General features: G+C 32.7%; 1 protein-coding gene across 1 annotated transcript; it reads left to right on the plus strand.

Annotated features, from left to right (window-relative positions):
* Positions 1 to 685: 685 nt before the first annotated feature.
* LOC132721220 (transcription initiation factor TFIID subunit 8-like) lies at positions 686 to 11272 on the plus strand. The gene is made up of 6 exons (XM_060705488.1): positions 686 to 935; positions 4400 to 4498; positions 5556 to 5618; positions 6258 to 6382; positions 8024 to 8171; positions 9683 to 11272. The coding sequence occupies exons 1-6, from the start codon at positions 809 to 811 to the stop codon at positions 9922 to 9924; spliced, it is 804 nt and encodes a 267-aa protein (XP_060561471.1). The 5' UTR covers positions 686 to 808; the 3' UTR covers positions 9925 to 11272.
* Positions 11273 to 19863: the final 8591 nt, after the last annotated feature.

Below are 19863 nucleotides of genomic sequence, written 5' to 3' on the forward strand. Positions count from 1 at the left end.
TTTTCATATTATATATACAGTACATAGATGATATTCAAGTTTTTTCTATAAATACATGATTTATTTTCATCGAGTGGTATGAAAATAAATATTTCATGAGTGGCGGTAGCCACGAGTGAAATATGGTAATTTTCATGCAACCAAGATGAAATAAATCATGATTATTATAGAAAAAACTTGATTTTTCTGTTTTATTATATACATTTTCTCTTTTTTTTGCGATTAAAATTTGAAAAAACTTTCCATTTAATTTTGTGTACTGGCAAATTTAAAAGAAAGTAGTCCGGCGAGACACCAGTGAAAATACGGAAAATATGTTTCACTGCAGTGAAAAATAAATTTTTACAGTGAAAATACGGAAAATGAAAATATGCATTTTATTTCATCAATATTTCTCAATATTTCATTTATAAGTATATAATAAAGTACTGTATATATATTTTTCTAGAATTACTTTTTACACTGTCTATCCAAACACTGTTTCAAGTCCCTGTGGATTAAGTAGCTACTATGGATTTTTACAACAAGTTCTATTTCTACATATATGAAATTTTTCACTGAATTATATATTTAGTTTGCTCACAGAACGTTTGTGCCCTTACCCAAATATAAGTGTTCTTTCAACTTCTTTTCTTCAAATAAAATTCTTTTCGTTATTAACACAGTTATTTCCCTTGCAAAATGGCAGCACCCATGAATTAAATTAATTTTAGAAAACAGAACTTGATTTATGGTGTAAAAAGCATTGAAAACATAAAAAAAACTTTAATTGATATTAATTTTCTTTATTTAAGAATAATAAAGCACCATGGACTCACATGCCAGATCCAGGAGAAAGGCACTGAAAGTGGCCGTAGGCGCTTTGTGTAAAGAAGTTGGTTTTGGAATGGCCGAGGAGTCCGCACTAGAAACATTGACAGAAATGTTGCAAAGTTGTGAGTGTTCAAATCCGGTTATTGCAGTTTAAAATATGTTCTTACATTTTTAACGTGTCAAAATTCTTGCTTTCTCAAATATTGGTCTATACTAAGACAAATGATAATAAGAATACGGCAAAGTGTCAAACAAAAATTTATACATTAATATGAAATAAGGCAAAGCCTATGAACGGGGAAGTCAGTTAATTTTTCCGTTTTAAAGGGGTCATCGGTATTATATGCACCACTTCGGTTTACACTCGGACTACTCAACAATTCTTATATAGGAAGTGAGTCACGTACGACTAGCCTGGACACACTGTATTGGCTAGCCGTACGGCACTTTTCAAAATTATATGGAAGTCGAAAATGCATATGTTATTTTGTCTTTAAACGACGATTTTAATCAAATCTCCGCATTTGTCCTAGTGTGTTCACTTTAATAAAGATGCTCCGCAATTTTGCACACAAAAAATGAATACGAGTAAGCGTTGTATAATCTATCTTAATAAAATTAAGTGTCAAAGTTGCATGTTATAACATCCTTAATTTTCATGCTTATGATTTGTATGAAAGATGAATTGTTAAATCTGTTAATTAAGCACATGGATCGAATAAATAATGATCGGAGGGGAATAAATGAATAAATAATAAGAATATTAAAAAAACGGTGAAAAGGAAAAAATAATTTAATAATGCAAACTTTCCTTAATGATGGACGATGGACAAACTTCTATACCGTCGGTAATTGACGCAATTATCAGAGCCCAACAACAATTATTTTCAGTGTTTTTTTTTTTTTTTTTTTTTACAATTTAAAAATTAAACTTAATGAAACAAAAAAGGATTATTTATCAAAATTTTGTAAACTATTTCAATTGATGTTATTTAACTGCAACCAAACGCTTTTTTTTCTCGACGTCTTGAGATGACAATTAATTAAAGTACGTACATTCTTTACTGAAGCCAACACGTCGATTAATCTCTAAAAAGTAAACATTCTTGACTAAAATCCTCGCTTAAAGTCATAATTAACATATGTACTTTCGCCTTCCCTATATTTTTGAAATGTGCCGTACGGCTAGCCAATACAGTGTGTCCTGGCTAGTCGTACGTGACTCACGTACGGCTAGAACTTTTGGCTAGCCGTACGGGCCCAATCGGCTAGCCACTTCCTATTATATAATTTATCCTAAAAGTTGCGGTTATCCGTTATGGGAAATCTGAATATCCCGCCTATTATCATTGAATTATATGAAAAATGGCGCCACCCGACTAGAACTGAAAATTTCATTGATAGGTATAGAATTCTATGTATTCTTTAATTGTTTTTTATTTGATTTTCTTTTAACTATACATATGTAGTCTATAGCCGGGCAAGCCAAAGCCATGGCCCGCTTTGCAGACCCAGCCTTTGACTTCCCCATATAAATTAAACCCATTGGCAGCTACAAATTTTATGTTTCTAATACAGTTTGAACTGCATACTTTCAGCCACAACACAACCACACACTTTATACGGCCATTTCATGTTTTATATGAGATCTAAATTGAATCCACCTGCAAGGGAAGATAAATGCAAACCATAATAGGGCAGGGATCCAGATTATAGTTTGGGTAATATGAAAGCCTATGAAGGGAGAAGTCGGTTAGAATAATCATTTATGTTTATTTTCCATTTTAAAACTGCCATTCGGTATTTTATGCACTGCTTCCGTTTATTCTGGCTCCCTGTCCTATGGTTCCCATTGAAGGTTTTGACCAGGAGACCAGTCTACGCATCTGTTTACAATCAGAATTCCTCAGCTTTTATATTTAATATCTTGTAAGTCGAAAAGTTGCTACTGCTCTATTACCTATGATTTTGTAGTACTTCCAGCGAAAGTTTTCAAAACATCACTTCCTAGCAGGTACTCACATAATTATATAGCTCACTTTGCTGCAAAGCCCTTTGAGCTCACTATGAAATTTGGAGGGCAGTGGCTAGCTGTAGGTGCCCGTATTGCTAGACAAAAGTTCTAGTTATATGTGAGTCGCGTATGACTAGCCTATACATACTAAAGAGGCTAGATGTACTGTATTTTCAAAATGAATGAATAACCTACAAGGATAATGAATATGCAGACTTGCAAACTTTATTTTTTTAACAAAGATTTTATTGAATATCGGGAAAACTTTATCAATTACAATAGATTTATTATTTTTTGGCGTTTGTTGATTGGAAGTTTTTTTTCCTCTGAATATCACAGATTTTATTAATTAAGATATTAATGTCAGTGCGAAGATACAAAGAGAAATAAACTGAAACAACATTTCTATCATGTAGCTAAATATAGAATGTATATCTGTGTTTCTATGGAAGATATAGATGTACATGTGTAATACATTAATGGTTTGTTAAAAATGTATTTATCTCTATCACTTTTAGTGCAAATAGAAAATTTCTTTTATTGATGAAGCGCAGCTGTTTTTCATGATTGTAAAAGCACGCTATAGGGTAAATAACTGACTTTAATTGACTTCACGTAGCTAGCAATACAGGCCGGTACAGTATTTGAAAAACTGTAATCCTCACTCAGGCACTGACCAGGATTTAAAACTTGATTACAAGGTAGACACATCTTTTAAGTGAAAAAACATCATGGAATATACCTATTATTGCTATATTTTTTGTATCTCAGATTTTGACATGCCATCCAATTTTACATTAAATTCTCAATATTATGTTGGTAGGAAGTGACTAGCTGTACAGGCCCGCAACATTTCTAGCTGTACATGAGTCAGATACAACTAGCCTATACACATTGCAGAGGCTTGTCTTAAGGCATTTTTCAATAACAAGTAAAAGGCGATAATGAAAACCGTAACCTACGTGTTTAATAATAAGAATATGCCATAGAAACGGTAATCTAATCAATAAGGGACGAGACATCGTAGTGTGACACTGCCTTAGAAAATAGATTTGTCCTTGATTCAACACCAACATGGTGAGAGGTACTCTTAACCCTAAACCAACTGTGCACATATCAAATCGGCCCTTAAGGCTTTATTAGAAAAGTCATCAATATAATTATAGATTCTGTCTTTGATATGTCAGTATTCTTTTGTTGTAATTTTGTGATTATATATGTATATAAATCATTAATGAGGCCCATGCACTTGATGCACTATGTTGAACAGATTTTATGAAGATGTTACTTCAGCAATTAGTAAAAGAGGAAGTAAAACGGTTTGAATAAGATTATGTCATTTAGTTCTTCCATCGGCTGTTTTATTATTTTCTGGGCTATATTTTTACTGTAAATTATTCTCTATCCGTCAAGCATTTATAATTATCATGAGGCAGTATTTATTCACACAGAAACTGGAGCAAAATTTAATGTTTATAACCTTTATCAATTGAAAGTTTAAAAGAACTCAGTATTTGTTGATAATCTTTGTCAGCAATCTATTCTATTCACAGAATCTTATATATATTCCAGTGATTACAGAAACAGGGAAGAGTACCAAAGCTTATACAGAATTGTGTGGCCGCACTGAAGTTTTAGTTACTGATGTAATTACGGCTCTCATTGATCAAGGTATGTTGTAATTGACCATTGTTTTTCGCCCAGTTTTTATATTCATGAAAAACACAGTGTCATTATTAGATGAAGTCAAATAGTTAAGTTGTGTAAATGTCACTGTTTCTCATGATTTTATGTCATTGACAACAATTTTGTCAATGTCCCCAGTTTGACAATCATGAATTTTCAAGAAATGTTTGTGAAAAAAAGATACTTTTTGGCTTAGTGAATTTGGCCATATTTGGGCCCCAGAACTGTGTGAAAAATAAAACCCACTGTAATCTGTTTTCAATGTGGTGTAATCATGTAGACTAGTTCACATCAATGATGGCAGAGTGGTAAAGGTTGTTGACTATATACCACTTGCCCCTCACCACTGTTGGTTCGAATCCTGACAGGGATTCTTTCACGTGAGGAAGCTATCCAGCTAGCTTACGAAACGTCGGTAGTTCTACTCAGGTTCTCGTTTATGCCTGAAATAATGGACAGAAAGGCACCTGAGACCTGAGATCTTCCTCCACCATTTTGCCAGTATCAATGTTGCAATTGTTTTTTCCTCCAGTGCTTTTACTCTGGTGGCTAAAGTCATTCACAATAAGGTACACATTCCTAGTGTTAACAGCATTTGCTTAAGCCTTTGTGATGAAATTTGCCTTTTTCCCCCCGACATTTTGGAAATGCCACCAAAATCTTTAGAATTTTGGGGGGGAAATGCAATTTTAGGTTAACTGACAGAAACTTCTAACTCATAATGACAAAAACGTCTTTGGTTGATAGCCAAATTTTCTTGTATAAGTAATTTCAGGGCACACGCTTGTGAACAAAAGTATTTTTTCAAAGAAAATCAACAACAACATAAATGTAGACTTGATCATTGGAAATTACATGCCTCTCAATTGTGGAGAAAAACCCACCATATGTTTTGGTGTAAGGAATACCTCCATTTACAAGCATTAAAGTTCTAAGGCAAAAAAGACTTGGCTATGTGACGTAATTGAAACTTTATTTAACACCCTTTCATAACCTAGGAGATAATTATGTTCTAAAATTTACATACAATACCGTTTTACAGGCATCAATGTTGAGTCTATCCCAGCACATGCAGCTAGACAAAACAAGTCAGTGTTCATACCACGTAAGTTTTACTTGTATCAAATTACTTTTTTCTTAAAGAAACAATTACACTTACTTATGTGAAATAACAAGTCATTTGAAAGACGTATTATATTATTAGGGTCAGGTAAGGTAGTGGATGTCTATTAAATCATTGATATGTATATTTTCATTTATTGAATATTTATTATTTTGGATGGTGAGATACTTGAATAATATTAAATTTATATTGAGTAAGTTACCTCAGCAACTTCCATGTTACTTTGTATATACATTTGTATATATACACAAATACTATGAAAAGCATTTCTTTATATGTGACTATGCTTGATTTTGCTTGGTAAACCATTTTCTTCAGTTACATAAAAATTGAACTCAAGATCGATTTTTCAAGTTACTGACATATAAGGCTTTTATTTTTGTTCTAACATTAAATGTGGCCTTTGAACCTTCAAGTGATTTGATTATATGCTAAATCCTGAAGTGAACAGTGCAGACCATCATGGTCAGGCAGCACAGATGTGCTGTCTTGTTCTTGGTCTGCACTTATAATATGGATAGATTTATTGCAAGCCGGTTAAAGAATGATTTCATCTATTAAATACTTAGGGACATGACAGTTCTTATTAATTTATAGACAAATAAATTTTTACATTTACAGCTGGACAGAGTTTACCCCAGCCTGTGCAGAGAGTTTTGTCGGCCGGAGAGAAGCAAAATCATCCGGCATACATACCAGATCATTTACCGCCATTTCCCGATCCCCATACTTATATACGCACAGAGGTATACCTAGTTATTGTTCATCAGAAGAGATAACTTGTTTTCACCAAAAATAATTTCTTCAGATTTAATATACAGTCGAACTTCGTTCGCTCGAACTCGGAGGGCCTGTGCAAATTTGTTCGAGAGATCGGTAGTTCGAGCCAACCGTGGTTGAACTATTATTACGTTGATCATATGCCTAAAGGTTTTCCTAGCTTACATCGGTCGAATGATAAATGCGTCAATATAATTGTTTGTTAGTATATCTGTTCGTCGAATATTTCATATGTAGAATTATTCTCCCAGTGTTTAAATTAAGTATTAACGGTACGCTGTGTTAATCTATATTCATGCATATTGTTATTGGTTGAGTTCGATTGGGCAATTACACCAATCTTGTTGAACAATGTATAAAATATATTTATATGTTTATAATGGGATGAATTTAATTTTAAAAAATAAATTAATGAAATATTTATTAAAAACATTTACAGCAGCATCTATTTGTAGTCATTTACTAAAATAAACACACATACAAGTATCATTCTATAAATAGATATCACTTACATGAACCACGGTTGTAATTAAAGCCGTCCGGGTAAACGTCATTCTTTATTGGCATGCATATTTCACTTATTTCACAAGTTATTTTCTTTTTATCGTTACCATAAACGGCAAATCAACAATATTATCATACAAATAAATCGGTTACAACACCTCTTTTTTGTATCAATTAACCTTTATTACCTTTGTCACGATCAAGAGGTGTTAAAAACATGTGTCGCCGACTGTCATTTATTTAGGACATACCGACTTGTCTTTTTGTGTTCGACCAAAAAGGTGTGATTTTCACTAAAATTCTACCGAAGGGACCAGAGATCAGGTTCGAGAGTTCGAGCGATCGGTGTTCGAGCGATCCGAGGTAGAACAACATATATTATATAGGAATTTTGCCGGGACTGGGCGATGAGTTCGAGCGAAGGGAGGTATTCGAGCGATCCGAGTTCGAGCGAACGAAGTTTAACTGTATATTTCATGTTGCAAAATACATGTACTCCATTTTTTCACCCCTTTTTATCTCAAGTATTCAAAAAATAGGGAGATCAGGGCTTGAGCTTGGTCAAAATTTTAGGGAGAAGTGACTTCGGGCGACTTTAAAATCGCTTTTAAGTTTGTTTACGACAAAGTCATTCATCCGAAGGCGACTTCCTGGCCTGAGTCACCCTCTAACTCAAGCCCTGGAGATTGTACTCACCCAGTGTCAGTGCTATTGTCACACTTTGGTTAAGTTTTTATGTGCAAGTTGTTATCTCCAAAACAACTGATAACTTTGCACACTTACTTCAGAGCATATTAAGTTGATGTCTAAGGCCCATAACTCTAACATGGATTTTGACAGAATTATGGCCCTGTTTGAGCTTAGAAAATTGTACATTATCTAGGCTCTTGTTTTACTATCAAGCACTGAGTGTGTCAAGGAAAATTTCGGAATCATTGCAGATTTTCTTCATTTTAATGATTTATACAATTGGAGTCAAAATTATAATGTTGTCTAAAGAATGATATTTTTAGTTGTTAAATAAATCTGTATACTTTTATCCAAATTTCATTCATTATGTTACAAATAAAAGTTTTTTCTTTAGCTGGTACCCATTTTTTCAGTCACATAAGCAGCCAGTATCTGAGTACCAGCTGATACGAGAGAAAGCTGCATCTTACAAACGAGACACTGAAAGAGCTTTGACGAGATACGTAGCCAAGACTGGATTTACACAGAGTTTGTTCAAGGACGATACATCATCTTTTCCACGTAAGTTTCTCCAGCTTTAATCAGAGTATTATTGTCTCTCAAAAAATATTTGGGAGAAATAACATTTTTGCCTTTGCTGTCCATTTGTCTGTCCATCCGTCCTTAATAAGCAAGGACGATACGTCTTCTTTTCAACGTAGGTTTCTCCAGCCTTAATTCAAGTGATTCTCTTTTATTATTGTGATTCTCTTTTATTATTCTAGCTAAATTTTAAGTCATTTTCATTATTTTTATTGTAATTTGAATAGTTTTCTTTTATTACCGTGTTAAGAGCAATCATATTCCATTTTGAACCCTTCCGGCTACTCTGCTGAATTTCTGAAATGGACTTGTCCACCTCCTTTTATTGGAACTGTCCATTTTTAATTTAGGGTAATTTTGAAATGAAAATGTTTGGAATGAAAAGTTACCAAGACAGCACAGAAGTAAAGGCTGTCATGGCTTTATACTGGTGGCAAAGGCTGGTCACTTTCTGTTGCAGCAGGGCAAAGGTTAAAGGAACTCCACTGAGCTTTTTTACATGACAGGACTCAATATGATTTTTAAAATTAATGAAGGTTTAAGGCAAATAACTGGTGTAAAAAATTTCAGATCATTTACTCACTCTATTTTTTTTTTACAGAAAAATTATTCTAATTGTGAAAAATTACTCAACAGTGAAAAGCAATGCAACATGTTTTCATTCAAATTGAGCTAGGAATATCACAAAAGTACAATTTTCAATTAATTTCGGAGTATATTTTTTAATCAGCTTTCTGTTTTAGGTGCCCCAGTTGATATTTGTAAGAAATTCAAATTTTATATTTTTAGGCTTTTGGACCTCAGTGGAGTTCTTTTAATAATTAATCATATTTTCAGTTTGTTTTAACAGGTGGTTAAAGTGTTTTGTATGAAAGCAAATAAAGTGATTTTTCACCATTTTGGTACTCCTACAATTTTTTAAGAAGGAAATAAGATTGGGACCCATGATACTGTTAATGCTCTTACTTTCTGGCCTTACCTGGGGCAGTGTTAAGATATTTTTGGCAGAGGGCTTAGTTCAGAGAGGTAGTTAAGTTACGTAACATAAACAAGTTGTAGGGATATCTTTGTGGAACCATTGAATCAAAATACACCAGCTGGCTTCATGCCATGAAAGAATGTATTGTCCCAAATTGTATTAAAAAAATAGAGGCCAGAATTTTCAATCTTTAACTCACATTGCATAATTATGGCATGATTTTTTCGCAGTATTGAAAAAATAGAAAAATAAATAGTTTCTTCACTTTATGTTACCTCATATATTAAGTGTTTATTAAAAATATGTGAAAAAATATGCTCTAAAATGAGCAAATTATCTTTTTTCATATTGACTTCTGTTAGTTTTGTTGGAATACATTATTCATCTCTGGTATTACATACATTTATAAGTACATGTACACCATTTCATTTCAAACCTTCGATATATGAACTTTTTTCTGCTGTAGCGTTAGTGTACATGACGTTATTGTAATCATTCTTTCTTTCTTCAGTAATAGCTGTGCAGCAAAATCCTCACCCGTATCTGATGGCCCTGTTACCGAAAGATCACGATCTTGACACATTAGAGCCCACAGATATTCCAAACATAAAACAAAACGATGGAATTCCTTCACGGAGTGATGATTCTGAGTCAGGGCAAAATAAAACAGACAGTTCAGAAGCAGATTCTATAGACAATCCTTATCTCCTACCTATAAAAATGCCGAGATATAAAAAGATCAAACTGATATGATTTTGTGTAAGTGCGGAAAAAAAAGCTTGACAAGTGGTTAAGATCATTTTTGAGAAGTGTAGTATTTGTAACAAGTAACATGTTTGTACAAAAGAAAATGAAAAACTTCTGTAGGAGAATACTTTGTACTTGCATTTATCATATACCTATAAATTTTCTCCCTAAAATACACGCAAATCTTGAAGGGTGAATACGCCTCAACGCATAGAAAATTCCGTATTATGTTAGTGACAAATACGTACCATATATGGAAATGCCAGACTATATTTGACGTTGGTTCAGATCTTTGCTGTGTATAACGTAGCATTTTGAAACAGAAACCAAAATTATTAAAGACGTGGTTGCTGTTGCAAAATTACATATTCATCTGTCATTCATGAAATTATTTCTTGACAGCTACATTTCATTTTCTGAAATTACTAATAGAAGTGAAGTATATATTGAAACTCCTTATACTTAAAATAAATAGGTATATAATAAAAGGAAAATTATGTCCTAGTAGCTTTCTGAGGCTATGTATTTTGTTTCTCACAACGTTTGAAAATTGATATCTCACTTTACCTAAGGTCTCGCAAGATATCAATTTTCTGACGCTGCTCGTAGCAAAATACAAAGTATCAGAAAGCTACTTCAACATAATATTCCATATATTTTAAATCATTCAAGTTGTATACAATCGACTAACTGGGTATGTGTTATTTTTGCATTTTGCCAGTTTTTGCCAGTTTTGATAAAACTGCAGGTCACAGGGTGCATAATTTACGTCAGGCACTTTGATATAAGCAGTCGTCAAGTAACTGGTGTATTCTTTATATTAGATGAATTCATTGTCCAAGGCAGGATTGGACTTTTATGTGGAACACATCATTTAAAAGCACACGCTAATGTTAACAACTGCATGGTATAAAAAGCCACAATAGAAAACAAAACAAATCCTTATTCTGGTTTTCTAGTCACACCAATACCTTTGAGATCCTACTTCAACTTTGCAGTCATCTTGGGGGGAAGTAGACCTCGGGTGTCCCAAAGCATTGCATTATTAAGTTGGCACCAAATAAGACCCATTATCTTCGTTAAGTTAGCTGAATAGATTCCTTTTCAAGGTTTGTAAAAGAATTGAACATCAATGGAAAGATTATATAGATCAGATTTTTGAGTGAGGTATGTTGTTTGCCTTTGTAATGTAAATGATATGAAAGTGTATTTCTAAATATACCATCTGATTAAAACATGATTGAACAAATTGTACAATTCTTTAATCTTTAGATACTCTTTTGCTTGGCGATATTTGTTGTAAGTTTTTGTGCCATTTTCGTTTTGTTGATACAATAAAGAATACTGAAAATAATGACTTTTTTCTTTTAAACATGTACTTAAGTTTGCTTTGCTGAATATTCTTGCAAAGGTAGTTTTAATTAACAAATCAGATTGCAAAATTTGGACTTCAAGGATACTGTCCGCCAAATTTGTGTATACTCCATTCAGACACTCAAGAGATTGTGGTCTAAAGAGTATTTTCTTTCAATTTAAGTGTGGTAAATGACTAAACCTCAATAAGAAGCATTCAAATAGGGGTGTAAAATGGTAAGAAAAATGCTAATGGTTTTAATAATTTAACCAACCATACCTATAAAACTTTGTTTCTTTATGACAAAATATGACAGTGTTTGTTTGTTTCATTTTACGCCTTTTCCCAACAGTATTTCAGTCATATAGGCGGGTAGTTTCCTAACCATCGTTCCAGGAGAGTTACACCAGTACTAGACTACAGTACGCTCACCGCGGGTTTTGCTTTTTCCGCGATACCAACGCGGACGATTTTTTTATCGCGGACAAACGCGGTGGTTCGTCCACGATGAGAAGCCTAATTTCCCCGCGATCCCCGGTGTTCAGTTGTTTCCACTGCGGACAAAATTCTGACAACCGTTCTTCATTCATCGATAAAATCAGTCACCCGATTCCCGCGGGGGAACGCCATGGTCAGTTGGTCAGTATAAATTAACCTCCAAAAGTAATAGACGTTTTATTATTTTTTAACGTCATCTTTTTTACACAATGACTTGAAAATTGACCACAATCGTCTCCTTAAATGTTATTATACGTTAAATTATTTGAACGGAATATGAAATAAAAATAATTACAGCTGTACCTGTTTTTGTTGTTGTTTTTAATATTCAATTGTATGTACTTAAAACTACATGTTGTCTACAAATACTATTATTCCTATGAACAATAATATCTTAAGATAAAAATAAAATGAAATATTTTTAACTTGAAAATCAGTCGATGAAAGTTCTTGGAAAATAACTGCCATGTGCTTGTTTGCCTTATATACATGTATGTACATGCATACTGTTCATAATGAAATAACAAAAAGTATAACGTCAAGTTTAACAAAATTCTGCAAAAAAAATCTATAAAAAAATAAAAAAGAACAAACAAACAAACTACTAAAACAAAAATGAAAATAAACTTCAACAGTTGATACAAACTTCAAAACATATACATTACGCTCACACCTGTAATTAGATAAATTAAGAATATCATTTAATGTATATTTTGGTGAAATAAACGCTTTCTTTTAATGTTCCAAATAAAATATAAGACTTTATGATCAACATGCAAATAAACAGAAACAGTAAAACGCATCTGACGATTGAAAGATACGTCCTGGAATATTGCCTGAATAAATTGTTGAGGGTTACGTTTTCAAAGTTTTTAAATAAGAAACAAAAGCTGGCATATAAATTGTTGCAGTATCTTTTTCATAAATGTCATATGCCGAATTTTTCATTATTTGACTTCAAGTTTCTCACTACCATGAAGTTGCGACGACAATGATTTATCTTGATGTCGAATACATATTATACATTACCCAACACAATAACAAGAAGAAGAACAAGAAATACACTGCATTTGTACATGTACTTTTATTACAACAAAAAAGAAAACAAACAAACAAATTTTACATATAGTTATATGTGCAGTACATGTTACAGTACGTACGTATACTGATGTTTAAATACAGTAATTAATTTTTAAAATTGAAGGTTTCCACCGCGTTGACCGGTGTTTGACCGCCGCGTTCCTCCGCAATTTACCTCTGCGTTCCGCGGGGGAAACGGTTTCAGCCGCCGATTTATGTCCGCGGTGGTGAAAATTTTCTGTCCGCGGGGTCACGCGGACAATATCTGAGCAAATTTTCGTCCGCGGTAAACCTCATCCGCGTGGTCACGCGGGTTTTGCAAAAGCCGCGCTGAGCGTACTGTACCTTCCTCCGTGCTAAACTACCAAAGCATCACCTGGGGATCGAACTCACGCTGGATTAGAAGTCATCGACTCACCCCTCGACCGTACAATACATATCTGAATATGGCGTAAAGTAACTATTTTTTGTTTGGATGTAACCGTACTTGTCCAGATCGTAAAACATATATTGTTGAGTACTACAATACAAAAATCTTGTTAAATAAAACTAAGGAAATATTAAGAATCAATTTAAAACTTTTCTATCTCTGTGTCAAATACTTGCTTAGCTTACCAATCATTAGCTCACCTGTCACAAAATGACAAGGTGAGCTTTTGTGATCACTTAAATAATAATAATTTCGTCTGGCATCTGTCCGTCCGTAAACTTTTACTTTAAAGGACATCTCCTCATAAACTGCTAAGCCAATTTCATCCAACCATCACAGGAATGTTCCTTTGGTGGTCACCTTTACATATTGTTCAAAGAATTTAAAGCCATGCAGAATTCTGGTTGTCATGGCAACCAAGAGAAAAAAAAACTGAAAAAAAAATCTTTTAAAAAAAACCCAGTCAGCTAGAGCTTTGATTTTTGGCATGGACATCTTCTAGTGAGTGTCTACCAAGTTTGCTCAAATCAAAATTGGCCCTGCCCAAGGGGGTCTTTGATTTTCCTTATATGTATAAAGTAAAAAGAAAAAAAATCTTTTGAAAAAAACCAAAGAGCTAGAGGTTAGACATTTAGTATGAAGCATCTTCTAGTGGATGTCTACCAAGTTTGTTTAAATAAAAGCCCTGGGTCAAAATTGGCCCTGCCCCGGGAGGTCATTGATTTTTTTTTTAGCTCACCAGAGCCGAAGGCTCAGGGTGAGCTATTAGTATCAAAGGGGGATGCTCCTGCGTCCATCGTTCGTTGTCATGCGTCAACAATCGTCTTCTTCTTTGAAACTACTAAGCAGATTTACTTCAAATTTGGTCTGTGACAGTCACACTTGAATTCGCTCATGTCATTCAAATTGGCCCCTTTTAGGGGTCAGCAGAGCTAAGAATAGAAAAACCTTTAAACATCTTCTTCTACAGAACTAATGGATGGATGATCACCAGACTTTGTCTGTAGCATTCTTTGGTAGTGTTTTTATCAAGTTTGCTCATATGAATTTGATTGGTCCCTTTTAGGGGCCACTAAAGCTAAAATAGAAAAAACCTTTAGATGTCTATTTCTAGAGAACTAATCGATGGATGATCACCAAATTCTGTCTCTAGCATTCTTAGGTAGTCTTTCATCAAGTTTGCTAATAATATTTTGATTGGCCCCTTTTAGGGGTCTCTATGACTAAAAATAGAAAAACCTTTAAACATCTTCTCCTACAGAACTAATTGATGGATGATCACCAAACTTTGTCTGTAGCATTCTTGGGTAGTCTTTTATCAAGTTTGCTCATATTAATTTGATGCGCCCCTTTTAGGGGTCTCTATAGCTAAAAATAGAAATAACGTTTAATGTCTATTTCTAGAGAACTAATTGATGGATGATCACCAAACTTTGTCTGTAGCATTCTTGGGTAGTCTTTTATCAAGTTTGCTCATATGAATTTGATTGGCCCCTTAAAGGGGCCACTTAAGCTAAAAATAGAAATACCTTTTAATGTCTATTTCTACAGAACTAATTGATGGATGATCACGAAACTTTGTCTTAAACGTTGTTGGGTAGTCTTTTATCAAGTTTGCTCATATTATTTTGATTGACCCCTTTTAGGGGCCGCTAAAATTAGAAATAGATATACATTTAAACGTCTATTGCTACAGAACTAATTGATGGATGATCACCAAACTTTGTCTGTGGCATTCTTGGGTATTCTTTTATCAAGTTTGCTTATATTAATTTGATTAGCCCCCTTTAGGGGCCACTTAAGCTAAAAATAGAAAAAAAACCTTCGAACATCATTTCATACTGAAATAATTGATAGATGATGACTAAACTTTGTAGCATTCTAAGGTAGTCTTTTATCAAGTTTGCTCATATTAATTTGATTAAACCCGTTTAAACTTAAGCTTAAATACCCCAGGTCATGATATTTCTTCAAATTATTGTTTAAACATATTCTATGCTCAAATTTAATGTTAGAATATATTGACATTGGCAGTTGATTCTGGTGAGCGACTCAGGGCCATCATGGCCCTCTTGTTTAAAAACCCCAAAGAGCTAGAACCAAGATATTTAGCATGAAACATCTTCTTGCAGGGACTACCTCCTGTTGAATTTTCTGGGGTTCTTTTTATAGCTAAATTTGACTATAACCATTGTAAACAGATAAAGGTGACACCTTTACATTCAAATAAATAGAGGTCAGTGAAAGACACAGAGTGGGCACCAAAATGTTTATTTCTCAGTGGCGGATCAACGAGGTGAAATATATTTCGATCTTACACTAAACTAAACAAATTTCATTTAATTGTATGCAAAGAAACATATAAAAAGATATTTTAACCTAATACTAAATGAAAAGTGTGCCAACTAATAATGCAATGTGACACCATTTATGACGTCGCGTTGTTATGTTGGTTTCCTGTACTGTGCACGCTTGTATTTCACTGAAATATGATTTTTTTTCAAAACGGCTTACTTCATATTTCAACGTCTATAATGTGTAAATTAATTTCAAAATTGAAGCAATGACTTAGATGTTGTTTTATAATTTTAGCTCTGACAGCCTTTTTATTAAACAAATCAGCGTGTAACTAAGTGAGAGGTGAACTTATAAAAAAATGTCAGAAAAAGAGAGAAGGAAAACAAACATTTGACCTAGCTTGAGCCATTGAACTGTCAAACTCGATCCCCTGGGGCCGGGCTTATTCTGACCCTTAAGGTTTTTTATTTAACAAACATGGTAGACATACACTGGAACATGTTTCATGCTAAATATCTAAGCTCTACCTCTTTTGGATTTTCACAAGAAGATATTTTTTTTCTATATAAAAATAACGAAAATCAATGACCCCTGGGGCCGGGCAAATTTTGACCCTAGGGCTTTTATCTAACAAACTTGGTAGTAACCCGCATGACGGGACCTCTTAACCATAGGGGCATAATGAACATAATTTGAACAATCTTTGTAGAGGACCACTAGATCATGTTACCTTCCAAATATCAAGGCTCAAGGCCTTGTGGATTTTGACAAAAAGACATTTTTAATTTCCCTATAAATCTTTATATAAAACTGATGAGCCCCCTGGCGGGACCCCTTTTGACCCTAGGGTCATCATTTGAACAATCTTCGTAGAGGACCACTAGATCATGTTATATACCAAATATTAAGGCTCTATACACCTTCTGCTATTGACAAGAATATTTTTTAAGGTTTTGTTTTAAAAAAACATTTTGGTTGTCAATGGCAACCAGAGTTTTTTAAGGAATTTCATAACTTTAACAATTTTGGTAGAAGTTCATGCTAGAAACATGCCTGCCGAGTTTCATTAAATTTGGCCAAGCGGTATTGAAGGAAAAAGTCATTTGAATAAAAAAGTTAACGCATGAACGGACTGACGAGCGACAGACAACAGAAAACACGATATCACAAAAGCTCATATTGCCACTTTCTGACAGGTGAGCTAAAAACTTTAATAGCATTCATAAAAAAGGGAGAAGAAAGTTATGTCCCTTAACATTTTTATCCAAAACAGAAAGAGGAAGTAAAATATGCAAAGTTTCCACGTATCTGGTCAATGAAAAGAATTATTTTCTCTTGATTATTTTTAAGAAATACGAGGATTATTAAATCCGATATTCAATGTAAGTTTAAAACTTTATTTTATGTAAACAATTTCACATTTAATTAATAATGTAAACATGATAAATTGACTGTCTATGTTACCACGGTAAACATTATGATAAATTGTCTATGTTACCACGGTAAATATCATGACTTATTGATTGTCTATGTTGCCATGGTAAACCCCATGATAAATTAATGTTACCATGGTAAACATCATGATAAATTAGTTGTCCATGTTACCATGGAAAACATCATGATAAACTGATTGTTTATGTTACAATGATAAGTAAACATCATGATTAATGAATTGTCTATGTTGCCGTGGTAAACGTCATAATAAATAAATTGCCTATTTCATAATATTAAATATCATGATAGATTAATTGTCTATGTCACCATGTTAAATATCATGATAAATTAATAGTCTATGTTACCATGGTAAACATCGTGAAAAATTATATTAAAGTAAATCAAAGTAAGTTTAAAACTTTATTCTTAATACACAATTTCTCATTTGTATAGAATGAATTATGTAAGAAAGTGTGTCATGGAATATTTTTGTTAGAATGTTGGTGTCTAACTTTAATCAATCTCAAAAAAGTAAATAAAATAAACTTATTTCTTTTAATGAATTGTGTACTCTAATGCACTCTACCTCCACTTTGAAGAGTATTCAGATAGGCTAGAAACACTGTCAACTGCATTGAAACTTAGGGGCGTGGGTTAAAACCCCACAAGGGACAACTTTTTTCTTTCTCTTTTTTCTTTTAAACATTATTTATGTATCTCTTAGATCCCTTTTGGAGACTTCAATCTTATAATTAGTGTTGTATTTAGTTGGTAAATAATGCCAAATGTAATAGCAAATATGATACCAAATATTTTCAAATTTTAATAAAATAAAAACTATGCGGTAATTTTTTATATATTTTGCTAGACCAACAAATATACTTTTTTAAAGAATTGGACCAACTTTGAAAACAGCCCCTCATTATCGTAAATTTTAGAGATACCTTAAATAAGGCTTTTTACGTAGGGAAATGGTCAAATGAGTGTTAAAAGTGGATGGGGTAGGATAACAAATTTATACATATTAAAAACATTTTGGTTAGAAAGAATCATTTTGCTCGTCTGATTTGTTACCTAATTGTTATTATTTGTTTCTTAACAATGAGCAATAGGAAACCATTTTTCATAATGATGATATAATAAATTATTAAGAGTGCCCTCATTTCTGAAAAAAGAGCCCTTCTGATAGCGAAATTTTAGTTCAGAAAAATGTCTATAACTCATAAACCACACTGTAAGTTTTGTTTAGATTTGCATACCGGTGACCTTTAATGCATATTATTGTCCTATGTTGTCAATTTAACAGTTCCTTATAGTAATAGTTACTGTGTAAAATTGATTGATCTTTGTAGATCAGCCAATATTCTTTAATATGCCTTTAACTCGTTTTATATATGTAAAACTCCAGCAAGTAAGAAATATTTATGTCAATGTAAGAAAGAATATAAAAATATAATCCGAAAGAAAAAGAAAACTTTTATATCCAAATAGATATTCTGAAATTGAACGCTTTAGATTTTGTAAACCCAAACAGTTTTAGCGACATTTTAGGAAAACGGCTAATGTTTCTAAAGATATTACTCTTGAGAAGTTTGAATTGTTTTTTGAACATTTATCTCATAATAAATTCAGTTCCAACAATAATAAATGTAATGATTTTTGATGATTTTACCTATGAAGAACCTATTTCTGATTAGAAAGGGGAGATCAACCGTTGATGCAATTTTCATTCTACATTCTGTAATACAAAATTATTTAAATGATAATAAACGATTATATGTAGGGTTTATTGATTTGAAATATTGTTTTGATAGTATTAGTAGATATTCATTATGGATAAAACTGTATAAATGTGGTATAAATGTTGTTTTGATAGTATTTGTAGTAATTCATTATGGATAAAACTGTATAAATGTGGTATAAATCTTGTTTTGATAGTATTTGTAGAAACTCATTATGGATGAAACTGTATAAATGTGGTATAAATCTTGTGTTGATAGTATTTGTACGAATTCATTATGGATGAAACTGTATAAATGTGGTATAAATCTTGATTTGATAGTATTTGTACAAATTCATTATCATGGATGAAACTGCATAACTGTGTTATAAATCTTGTTTTGATAGTATTGTTAGAAATTCATTATGGATAAAACTGTATAAATGTGGTATAAATCTTGTTTTGATAGTATTTGTAGGAATTCATTATGGATGACACTGTATAAATGTGGTATAAATCTTGTTTTGATAGTATTTGTAGAAATTCATTATGGATGAAACTGTATAAATGTGGTATAAATCTTGTGTTCATAGTATTTGTACGAATTCATTATGGATGAAACTGTATAAATGTGGTATAAATCTTGTTTTGATAGTATTTGTAGAAATTCATTATGGATAGAACTGTATAAATGTGGTATAAATCTTGTTTTGATAGTATTTGTAGAAATTTATTATGGACGAAACTGTGTAAATGTTTTATAAATCATGTTTTGATAGTATTCATAGAAATTCAGTATGGATGAAACTGTATATATGTAGTATACAAGGAAAAATATTACGAATCATTAAAAATATGTATGACAAAGTAAATTCATGAATAAGATCTTGTAACACCTTTGCAGATTTTTTCAAGTATGCTGTAGGCTTCTGTAAGGGGAGGTAACTCCGCCATTTATGTTCTCCCCTTGAATTCTGTTTACAATATAACTTAAACACAGGATTATTGATTGGTGATATTGTTTTGATTTTATTTGCTTTTTGCTGAAAATGTGGCCATTGTAGGTAAAACTCACGAGATTTACAAAAAAGGTTAGATCTTTTGTACACATATTGCTTTAAATGGGAATTA

Source organism: Ruditapes philippinarum, unplaced genomic scaffold, assembly GCF_026571515.1.
Source record: "Ruditapes philippinarum isolate M1 unplaced genomic scaffold, ASM2657151v2 ctg4200_1_1_1_1, whole genome shotgun sequence".
NCBI lineage: Eukaryota > Metazoa > Mollusca > Bivalvia > Venerida > Veneridae > Ruditapes > Ruditapes philippinarum.

Excerpts from the sequence above, each read along its gene's own strand:
- LOC132721220 (XM_060705488.1), top strand. The coding sequence starts at position 809 with ATGGACTCACATGCCAGATCCAGGAGAAAGGCACTGAAAGTGGCCGTA. Across the intron at positions 4,499-5,555 it reads TACGGCTCTCATTGATCAAG|GCATCAATGTTGAGTCTATC; the intron begins GTATGTTGTAAT and ends ACCGTTTTACAG. Across the intron at positions 5,619-6,257 it reads CAAGTCAGTGTTCATACCAC|CTGGACAGAGTTTACCCCAG; the intron begins GTAAGTTTTACT and ends TTACATTTACAG.